This window comes from Cyprinus carpio, chromosome A9, assembly GCF_018340385.1.
Source record: "Cyprinus carpio isolate SPL01 chromosome A9, ASM1834038v1, whole genome shotgun sequence".
Classification (NCBI taxonomy): domain Eukaryota; kingdom Metazoa; phylum Chordata; class Actinopteri; order Cypriniformes; family Cyprinidae; genus Cyprinus; species Cyprinus carpio.
In genome coordinates, this window is record NC_056580.1 from 12,035,147 (window position 1) to 12,047,548 (window position 12,402).

General features: G+C 37.8%; 1 protein-coding gene across 1 annotated transcript in view; it reads right to left on the bottom strand.

Moving 5' to 3' along the window:
* Positions 1–12,402, bottom strand: part of LOC109096304 (immunoglobulin superfamily member 3-like) — a 137,203-nt gene that overhangs the window by 43,751 nt on the left and 81,050 nt on the right. Inside the window, exon 3 of the mRNA XM_042763489.1 lies at positions 2,612–3,031. Within this exon, the coding sequence (XP_042619423.1) occupies positions 2,612–3,031 (420 nt within the window). The remainder of the gene's footprint in view (positions 1–2,611; positions 3,032–12,402) is intronic.

Here is a 12,402-nt window from a genome sequence, read left to right on the forward strand (position 1 = left end):
TAGGGCTGAATTAACATGCCAGTCGCAGCACCCGTCCCGCCGCGCGTTTGATGAGGAGGTGCGCTGTCACCTCCCATTCCCATCAAACCACTGGGCCGGTGTGCTTTGAGATTGAGTTACAGCCCTATGTTCAGTCAGAGAGAGACAGCACTCACGTCTGCTGTACATGCTGTCTTATGCTCGGGACAGAGCGACGGCTCTGTAATAAATAGGAAAGTAATGGACTAAAGCTGGAGATGAGGGAGGCATTTTTCTGTGGCAGCCTCTGTTCCGTGAAATATGGCTATTCTGGAGAAGGGGAGAGAGGAAAATTTCAGATCTAGGACACCCTATGCACTGTGTTAAAGAACAGTTCACCCAACACGACTGCAGAGTGTGACAAACAGAGCAAAATTTAAGTCATTATTCACAAAAAATCTTTAGTTCTCCCTTAGTTCTCAAAGCTAAAACTCTGGCACAACTTAAAGGAATAATTTACCAAGAAATGAAAGTTCTGTCAACATTTACACATCTTCATGTAGTTTCTTTTTTCTGAGGAACACAAAAGACATATTTGAAGAATGCTTCAAATAATTGTCCATACAATGAAAGTCAACGAGGTCCAGATCTGCGAAAACACTGATCATCATATACATCCACAGACAACATAGGGCAACACAACCCGTTATGATGTTTGGTCATGTGATGTACAAGAACCAATGAGGATGCAAGTCAACATTTAAGGGTTGTGTCACTACATTTGATCAAGTCTGTGTATAGTCTTTGATTTGAGAGTGAATTGTGGCTTAAATTTCGTCACTTCAGAAGTCTTGAGCTGCCTTTTCACTATCCTAAACAAACGTCAGACCAGAAGTCATTCGTTTCCAACGGAAAGCAATACAGGAGCTTTTTGAACTTTTGTGGCTAGACCCTATGTAACCACCCGACTGGATGTAATGTATGAATATGAGCACAAACTTAGAATTAACAATGGTGTTTTTGCACTAAAATGTAAATCATTAAAAAGAAACGGTATAAAATGGGTTGTTATGAATATTTTTTTTTCCAAAATAATTATTTTGTTATTATTACATGATTATTTATGTTGATTAGCCCTAGAAAAACTACTAAGGTTTTCTTTCAAACATACTAGCGGTCATTTATTTTGTGTGGATATGTATATATTCATACATTCATAAACAATGACAGAATTGACATTTTTTCCCCATTAAAAGTGTTGGTCATTAAGCAGATGTCAGTACTGATGATAACTCAACTACTGTGTTGGAGTTAGATGAGCCAATGCGACTGACTTGTTAGCTGAGAGACCACTGAGACTTCACTATGCCATGCACTATGATAACCTTCATGACACTGATGATAAGAGTGACTGGAATGGACTCGTGAGAGCCGATGCCTGCTCTGTACTCCATGACAGGGAGTTTGATGTTAAGAGGATCAGCAGCCACCGCTCTGGGATTCCGGTAATGTGCTTAATTTTAGATAGTGATCGGCTCACAAGGCATAATTAAGCATTTCTGCAGGGGTGCAGAGTCATGCATGCCCTGTTTTAGACAGCAAGGCAACCATGAGCATGGCTTGGTTGAGTCATCTGTCTAATAGGTTTGAACTACACACATAAGTACTTCTGTGGTGTAAAGTGTTTGAAGAAATAATCATCTTAGAACAAACACTATATATAATTTCATACAAACACAATTAAAATTGTAAGTGATAGAAGTACAGTTTGATATGTCTTAAAAAGATAGATCACCCAAAACTTCTGTTATGTCATTCTAAACCTGTATGTGCATCACAGTAAAAAAGATTATATTTTCTTCAAAAGAAGATTTTGAAGATTGTTGAACCAGTCCCCTTTAGTGACCGCTGACTTTCATTATATGGACAAATAAGTACTGTGGCATTTCTCACAGCATCATCTTTTATGTTCTACAGAAGGAAGGAAGTCAAAGTTTTGGAACGACATGAGGGTGAGTGAATCATGACAGAATTTAAATTTTTTCTTTACAGTCTTAAGGCCTGTTCAGACCAAGAACGATAACTATAAAGATAAATATCTTAGCGTCCACTCCACACCAGTGAGCAATAACTGTCTGTTTATTCTAAGCGTACACTCGTCTGCGGCCTTAAATTCTCGAGCTCTTTATAGCAGCATTGATTCTGATTGGCTGTCAATGTTTTTATCGTTCATCAGCTGAAAAAACAGCTGTGGTGTGGACTCTGATATACTTTAATACTGAGAACGATTTTTAGAACTGTGTCTTTATCGTTATCTTTAAAGTTATTTTTTGGTGTAAACAGGCCTTTAGACCATGTATAAAGTACACAATCCAATTTACAGCATTTTTCCTGTCCAATGGAAATGTTTTTGAAAGATATGTTTTTATCGGCTGAACGAATAACAGGTACAAAACAGTACGACTCCTTCAAGAATCACGAATGTAAGACATCTGGGTGTAAATTGTTCATAAAACCATTTTTATGTTCATTTTGTTATGTTGATTTACGTAAGATTGAATTTTTGCAACATTACTTCTATTCCTCGCAGCCTCGTTTTTGTTCATATGTCACATTAAATATAATATGCACCCCCAAAACAACTCTCACTCACCTGTGGGCTGAACTTTGACAGACGTCTTCTCCGACTCTTTCCGGGTCATGGCATACCAGGAGCGGTCCGCGTCCTGGATCCATTCCGAGGCCTCGCAGTAGAACTCTCCCTGGTCTGTGGGCTGCAGTTTGTAGATGGTGAGACGGTAGGAAGTGGCACTGGTCTTGTCCAGCCGCAGGTCTCCTGAAGACAGACGTTGGCGGTACTGTCCCCCCGGCCGTAGAACAAAGTCCCGTGACAGGGTGACCAGGTCACGCGGACCAGAATTGGGGTCATCAGCGGGACGCAGGTACCAACCAACAGAAACGTGAGTGTGCTGGGACGTCTGGCGTGTGACCTCACAGCTCAGCTGAAGAGTGTCCCCCTCCACTTTCGAGAGAGTCTGAGCAGTGGCTGTCACCGTCAGAGTGTCTGGGATCACTGTGGAAGAAACCAGGGGACGAGGTTAGTTTGAGGGCAGAGTTCATGAACAACAAAACACACCCTTAAAGCCATTCACTCCTTTTTCCATTAACATTTAAACAGGATTCTCTCCTGAAGGGCGGCTCAATCTCAACCTTTTATTAACTTATAGCCTCAAGAAAAAACAAGCCTTTTTTCATCCTCAACAACCCCTTAATCTTCTTCTCCCTCCGTCAGCCTCTGGGTCCTCATCTAATAAATACGGCAGAATTTTTCAAAAGGTCGAGTATAACTACAGAACAAACTAAAAGATGTTCATGCTGTCTTGGGGATGAAACATACTTTGCACAAGTACCTCATTCAAGTGTTTTATATGCTACTAGAGATGCATCAGTATGAAAATTTTTGGCTGAAACCAAAAACTCATATTATGACCGATAACCAATTAATGGGTAGTATTAAAATGTAAACAGTGTTATTACAATGTTATTACATTATTAGTATTTTTAAAGATTAATTTTAGGTAAGAGTTAGATGACATCAGAGGTAATCTAAATGTATTGATAGACGATATTATATTTCATGCATCTCATTTATATTATAGTGTTTATTAATATTTTAAATTAGTTTTTGTTTATATTTTAAGTTTTCATTTTTTTGTGTTCATTTTATTTTAATTTTAATTTTAGTTGAGTTTTTAATTTTAGTTGGCTCAGTTTTAATTGTAGTAATTTTTATGTGCTTTTGTCATTTTTTACTAGTGTTTATTTCAGTTTTAGTTAGTTCATTTAGTTGACAATATGTATGAAATGTTTTTATTATTATTATTATTATTTCAGCTTTATTACAATTAACAAAAACTATTTTTATTAGTCTGTTTTACAATACAACAACAACACTGATCCCTATTAGCTACACAAACTTGATTTTGTTCAACATTATGTTCCAAAATGTCTCGGACTGCAATTTAAGCACAGACTGTATTCTCAGCATTGCCACTTGAGTATCAATATTTTCACATTAACTTACAGCACATCTGGTTTAAGGCATATCTATTTAAATATAAATGTAACACCGGCTAAAGTACTGGGTTTGTAAGAGGACACATTAAGTATGCATTCATTTAATTGCCCTAAGTGTGTTTCTAGCCCTTATGGGTTTAGTCTACACAGTTTTTCTCTTTCTCTTGTGTGCAGTGCCATAGGCTCACATATGTAAATAACATGCTGCAGATGCACATGAACACGTTTGCATGAAGCTGGGGAAGCATGAAAGGAGGGCAGTCCCGCGACTGCAGATAAACCAAACATACAAACACAGATTTCTTTTTTTTTTTTCATGGAGAGCCTACTATGTAAACGTGCTGCCCAAACCCACGCTCACACACTCCAGCTCAGCAGCAGAGCATTCCAGCACATCTCTGACACCATGCTACCATCCTTTACACGATATTCTGCATCCCATTACCGCTAGATGTCTTCGTGTTGTGCTAGCATTGATTAGCACCAGTCAGATCTTCAGCCTGGGAACAGTGTGTCACAGGCTGTGAAAAAAAACTGCTCTGACATCACTGTGCGAGAAATGGATTTTTGTGACAAACCAAAATCCTGGAAATAAACCTGTGTGACATCTTGAAAACTGCAGCCACAATATTTATCTGAATGAGGCACTGATAGCTGACAGCTGCCAGTGTCTCCAAAGTTTCTTTTTTCCAGGACACTTAAAAAAAAAAGAATCATTACAAATTCTAAATATAGCAGGTCTTTAGCAAAATAAAAGCAGCTTTATAGTTATTTAAGCATGGCTATTTGTAGATTTTGCTGTAGAAGAGATGAAATGTATTTAAATGACTTCCCAAAAATAAGTGTGGCCATAAAAGGTAATTAGGTATAACACAAAACTATGTGCTTATAGATGGATCTTACATCACTGGCTCAGCTCCAGGCTGATCATAGGAGTGGCATGGAAATGTAATCCTGCTGGCAGTGTGTCATGAGGTGCATCTGGTGCTTCCTGCACCTTGTCACCCCTTCCATGAATCCAGCATTGCATGTCTCCTGCACTGAAGACTGAATTTCACTCATGGGCTCCTTAGTTAAAATTAATATTATTAATTTTATTTTATTGCTGGGTATTTTAATTTACTGTATGTGATTGGTTAGGGTGTTGTTAATTAGGGTCATAAATAATATTGTGGAATTAAAACTCGTGGCATTGTTATCTGGGTTTGTTGTCTGTGCACGTTATTCTATTAAGAAAAATCCACTAAAAAATCTGAGTGTTGATGAAATTTGTAAATAATAATAATAAAAAAGACCTTCACGCGAGTGTTAGTTGACAGTGACAGGCAATCTAAACAGATGGAGTGAGCATGCACAATTATATATGTGACAGACATTGATAAATAAGAAAAATGATAAAATGTGTATTTAAAAACAAAATACAATATAAATATTAAATTATATAGTAAAGATAAATATATTTAATATAATTTTGACCGATAACCAATATAGTACTAATATATAGTGTATGCCTAGACAAAAAGTGCCTGCCAAAAGCATAAATGTAAACCCTAATATGATCACAAATGTGAATATACGTTCAGCTACAATTGCAATAAGAGAATAGTACTGTACATTCAGCTCCATTTAACACATTATATCACAGACAAAGTAAATGCTAAATAAAATTAAGCTTTGAACTATAGAGTGCGCAACTTCAGCAGGGCCACTTGATTTCATTATAATCTTAAACCGAGGCCTTCACACTCACTCTTAAAATAAGCCTTTATGAATCAATCAGGCTGTCTCTCTTTCTGTGCGAAAGCCCCTGAATGAATGAAAACCTGATGAACCTAGCGAACGGACTCACACATAAACTTCTTCGACAGTGAAAATGAATCCTCTGGTTTACCTGTGCAGGCATTGGAGGCATCTGCAGATGAGAGCTCAGTTATCCAGCTTCATGTTTGCTCACACATTATCACTGCTGAGCTAGAGTGCACGAGCCACACAAAAGGTAATAAGCTAATGAAACAACAGCGAGCAGGGTGGGGTGGGGACACAGCTTATATAAAACGAATGAAACACGGAGAGATGAGTGACAGAGGAGGAACAGCAGACGGCAGCGATGCAAATGAAACGAGGGGAAAGAAATGAAAGAACCAGAGGAAAGATGTAACTGTTTAACAGCAGGTTACTTCAGCACTGCTTTGAAGAATCACAGATGTTAGACACAAAGAAGCAAAATAGTGAAATGAGGCTGAAAGTAGGGCTGAGAGACTGAGGTGGCGGCCCTCTGCTGGGTTTTTTAATAAGAAAGCCCATGGTGTCTTTCACACCATGATGAACAACTACCTCACGGTTCACAACAGACGTGGGGAAACACAAGGATAGGATGGCGAGGATAAAAATAGAAGGGCTTTTTCCATTTGGGCATCTGATTATTCTTCCATTCTTATGTTGTGTGTATCTTGAAGAGTAGATGATGGTGTAGGAGTGTGAAAGAGAGCAACCGCTAACACAGATTCCTATGTGGAGGAGTGCGAGTGTGTGTTCGTATGTAGGCGAAGACCTGAGGGACAATCTTTACTACTGTAGAACCACGTACACCCCCACACTCATCGCTGACTCCATATAACCATCATGCATTATGATGCAAGTAATGGGCAAACTCAATAAGGGTCCTTCGTCTTAGCATAAACGCATGCTAAACAAACAATAAACCCAGAGTCTCCGGAGCAAACAGGATCAATTCTTAAATATCATATATCATATTCTACAGAAATGAGCTTGTTACCATAACAACTACTCAGCAAGGTCCCGCTAGCTGTTTCCATGCCAACATTAAATCCTCAACTTGCAAAGGAATAAAGATATTGAAGGCATCAAACAACTGGCTCTCCAAGTTAAGTCACCAAATCAGGCCTAAAGCGCAAAGCTAGTGCTAATCTCATGCTTTTAGCTCTCAATTCACCAGCAGACCACAGCTGACGGAGAAATAGAGGGATTTCGGTCGTTGATGATTGTCTAACACTACCATACTTTATCTGAGCTCAAAACTTGAGACTTACAAATACTGAACAATTCAAAAGACATATTCTTGCATATCCTTCTGGGATAAGAAGTCAGTGGATGTCAGGTAGGAGAGGGCGGTATAACCAAAAATCACAACACACTTTTTTAGATAGTGCAGCCAGATAAATATTTTACAAATAAAATGTACTTCGGATCAACTTGACGGAAGAAAATCAAAAGATAAAAATTATTTATAATAAATAAATTATAAATCAGGCATCAGTGCTGCCTCACATTACATAATGTGAGTTAAAAATAAAAGACTGAGTAACACTTTTACATTATAAATGCTACTGGGTGAGCCATGTCCAAAGCCATTAAACAGCCAATATATGCACATTTAGTTCAATTCTATATTAATGTGTAAAGTTGTCATTTCTTGGCAATCGTAAAGAAGTTACACCATGTCAAGGCTGGTGTAGGACGTCACAGAAATTAAATCACTCCCATTACAATTAACAAAGCTGTCTTTGATTTTGCTTTTATAACCTATAAGACTACTGTATATAAGACCTATAAGACACAAAATAAAATAAAAATATGAAAAATAGACTATTGTTCAAACATTTAAAGCCTGTAAGATTTTTTTAAAGAAATTAATTATTTTATTGGCAAAGGATGTATTAAATTTGTCAAAAGAGACAGTAAAATGATTTCATTGTTATTCTATTTCTAATATATATGTTCGAAATATTTCTATTTCAAATAAATGCTGTTCTTTTGAACTATCTATATATAAGTTGTGCAGCAGAACCTTGTTAAATTTTAAGTGAATTCCCTGACCTGAGCAGATGGCATAACTCAGGTGCCCCGAAGACTCCCTCTTAAGCCAGTTGCCCACTTAGCAACTTGAAACAATAGTTAAAGAAGTGCTGGAGAAATTCTGCTCTCATTTGTGAGTCTCATTACAAAGAAACCCAACAGGGGTGATCAATTAAATGACCCCTTCTGACAATTGCTGTCACGTATCGCCTTATTTTGGCAGCAAATCAAATTGAATATCGCCCAAATACGAGCAGACTATTATGCAAATGTAAACAACCACCATTTGGCATCTATCTGAGTTGTTCGCAATACAGGCCTTTGCATTTGACAAGGAAAGCACCAAAAAAATACAGTGGAGATTAAAATTACAGAACAATCTACAAATACTCACTCACATTTCACTGCTGGTTATATATGCTCTATATAATCGTGTATGTGACGAATAAAAAAAATTGGAATCTTAAATCTACTTGATTTTTCTGAAATATTGGTAAATCTTCATCACTCAAAATTTGAAGGAATATTAGCTGTGGGTATACCACTGTTATACTAACATGTTTGACAAAATTACCAAGGTATTTCAACAAAAACCGTTATTTTGTGGAAACAGTGATCAAAATTAGAGAACATTAAGCACTGTATTGGAGGGTTACAGCTGTCAGAAATTAGTAGAAAGTGTAGAGGTCCTAGTTTCTCACACTGCGCTGGTGTGATCTTGGTCCACTCTTCTTCCACTTTCTTACATAGTTCAGTGACTATAGTGGGTTTCGTAGCCATAACTTTGTTGCCAAGGATTTTCCACTTTCCATTTTTAGGTTAGCACTCTGGGCTGACCATTTCATAATTTCAATGTTCTTAGCTTCAAGGAACTGCTTTACCTGTTTATCAGTGAGACAGGGGCATTGTCTTGCATGAAAATTGCAGGCTGATTGGGAGATGCTTGCAGGAAAGGTACAGCATGTTGCTGAAAGAGGTTCTGATAAACATTTGCATTCACCCTGCCATGTAGCTGTATAAGCAGCCCAACTCCTGCTGCAGAAAACATCTCTCAAACCATGACACTTCCTCATCCACTTTTCACTGACTTCTTTATGCACCTGGGCTTCAGTCTTTCCTCAGTTTGATGCCGAACATAATGTTTCTGATATGACCTAAATAAATTAAACTTGCTCTCATCACTAAAGTGTACTTTGGACCAGTTCTCCTCTGCCCACACAGCATGCTCCTCAGCAAAGGTGAGCTTAGCCTTTTGATTCTTTCTGATAATGAGAGGCTTGATCATTGCAGAGTGTGCTTTAAGTCTGACTTCTCTTAAACATGCCGAAACAGATCCTTACTCTGCAAGCAATTCCAGATGCAGTGTTGAACGATTACCCACTGAGAGTGTCTACATTATCCTGCCTTCTTGTGCATTTTACGTGGATGACCAGGCTTTTTGGGGGACTTGAATGAATTATTGTCATTGTAAAGCTGCAATATTTGAGAAATCACAGATTTGGAATGGCAAACTTCTCTTGCAGTGGCTGAAAGGGTCAACCCTTTGGGCTTCATCTGGACCGCCTCCTGTTGCAGAGTTTCAGTCATCTTAGAGCAGCATGTCATCTTGCAATATCAGTAAGAATTAGATGAATGCTCCTTGGTAAATAGGGTTTGTTAATAGGAAATTAGCACCAGGTGCCAGATTAACATCAAAAACATGGAGATATCTGTACGTTTTCTCTCATTTTGATCAGAGTTCTTTTACAAATATCTAATTTAAATTTTTTATACTGTGCTTCAGAATACAATTAATTTATAAAATATGCTTAAAAAACTGCCCTTCTACTTCTGTTAGGATAACTTAAAATAGGACTATGCAGTGACCTTGAAATGTAGGAAATTTTGATCTCCACTGTATATTGGTTAATGGACAACACGGTTTGTCAGCTCACTTCAGTGTGAACTGGAGGTAAAAAGAGCTCACTGGTCACTTTTTGAAAGATGTGTCTGTTACGAGTGGGGAAAGTCAGTTAGTAGGCTGTTAGTTCTAAGTTTGATTTTACCTAGTAAAAGTGTCTGTTTATAGAGCCCAGGGCACCCGTAATTTCCAGAGACGGATGGCTTTCCTAGATGTGAATGAGCTGGCAGTGATGACGGTGCTCTTAGGTGAGGTGCTAACCAACAAAACCCATCCAGCGCTTAAGTAAGCAACTTGCATACAGTGAAGGTATCAGAGATTAACATGAGGGATAACTTGCATTCTCTAATTGGCAACCGCAACTCAATTTGCCATGCAGATGAGTGAAGACAAATGCTAAAGAGTGAGTGCTGATCCCTCCTGGTGCTCCAGCAAATGAACCTCTCTCTGCTAACCTCATCTCCATTACAATATCAAACACCCGCTCTGCCAAGTGAAGCCTGACAATTAACATAATCTAGCAGTTAATGCAAATGCAAACAAGTTAAGGATTCATTTAACAATTAGAGGAGTGGATGAAGGTTAAATGGGGAACACCCTCCTCCTCTCAATAATGCAGCAGCTTCCTCAAAACACAAGATGAAAGAGAATGAAACTTAATAGAAAAGAAAATATAACAGACATATGGGAAGTTCTGTAGAGGGCAGAACAATGGCTGCTTGGCATGTTGTTGTGAATTCAGTGACACACTTATTGTAAAATCAATGACAAAGAAACTACAGCTCTGTTCCCAACTCTAATGAGGTGCGTTGCTGTATGCTGCCTAAAATCATAAATGCATCCAAAATCATAAATGGAAACTCCAAAGTGACTGATTTGGAACAAACTACAGAATGAGACACTCCATATATGAAGCAAGAAGCGAATGGGAGATTCGACTTGACTTCTAATAGAGCATGTTAGTTAAGATAATAACACCATTGATAAACAAAATACATAGCATTGACATTAAAATTGGACAAACAGTGCATTTTTAATCAGATATGTTCTTGATTAGAACAATTTTTAGTGATTTTTTTCACTATTGCATATAATGTTATTGTCCATTTATCAGCCATTTTTGATTAACGTTTTCACTGAGCTTGTCAAAGTGCTTTCTGGGATTGCCTTCTCTGTGAACAATAAAAAGTGATGTAAGAATGAGTCCTAAAAACCCAAAACAAATTTGAGTATTTTTTTCACTTCCAGTTCCATCGTATCAAAGTCAACTGTTTTTTCTGAATGGTTTTTGGTTAATGCCTAAAACAAGGTCTATTATTATTATTCCACGACATAAAACATATACCACATTCATGATTTTTTAAAGCTTTTACATGTCCTGAAAAAGGTGGTTGCTAAAAACTGTCTAAATGGGACAATCAAGGGTGACAGGGACATTAAACTCATCTACTCACTAGTCTACTTTTACAGCCTTGTTGTGTTTATACTAACACTCTTGCAAACTATTTCAAAATCAAACTTTCCAGCTTGTCGCTTAGTACAATAAAAGACTGAATGAGTTATCAGAATTTTAGGGCCCTATAATACTCCTGCCGCAATGCAGTGCCAGTCACGACGCAAGTGTTTTTTGCTAGTTTCAGCCCAACAGTTGTTATTTTCAAAAACCTGGTCTAAAGTCTGGTGCAATTTTTTTTTTGTTGTTGTTATTTAAAGAGAATGTTAGTAATATGTGCCTATAGGCGGGTGCACAACATGCGTACACTTTGCTTATTACACACACAGGGATGCGCAGCAGCACACAAACATAAAAAAAAAAATCAATTAAAGGATTAAAAGGTAAATGATTATTATTGTTTACATACAGTAAATATAAAAATGCCTACATGTCATAATGGATAGTCATTGCATGTATCAGAATAACACACACAAGCAGATCCGTTACCTCACTAGAGAAGCGTTCAGTTGCTCCTCTTGTAAATTCCGCCATGTACATAGCGAATCCGCCATGGCACGAGTGCAACTGGCTTTTAAAGGGAATGACTCTGATTGGTTTACTGAGAATAGGGACAACCCTTTTAGACCATGTGCCGGGTGCGCCGACCATTTTTTCCGTCCTTAAACTAGCAAAAGTGGATTCGGACACGCCCCAAGCGCAATTGCGCCTTGCGCTTTAGATCGTTAAAATAGGACCCTTAGTGGTGATGACGTTGAAGGCATGAAGGCATGAAGTTTTTTATAGCCAAACTACTTCTGGAGACTGTATATTACCTTCATAAGAGAAAATTATAGAAGAGAGAAGAAAATCCTAAGAGTTGTGTTCATTTGTGAAGATTATCTTGATGACCAAAAAGTGTGTGAATCAGAAACTTTTGTTGGTCTGCAATATTTCAAAACCCAATGCAAAAAATCCCTTCATTTTTTGTCAAAGAAACAGGTCTATGCAATTTTTTATCTTACAAGGCAAGATTTAAAAAAACAACCACACACAAAAACCAGCCTTGTCTGGTTTGCTGATTTATGAGGGTTTTTTGGTAGACACATATCAGCTTGGCCAGTATAGGGGTCTATTTTTTAAAGAACAGAAACCCATCTTTGGTTTAGATGATTTTTTTTCTTCAGCAAGTTATGATGTCTCAGACGCCGTGTATGTA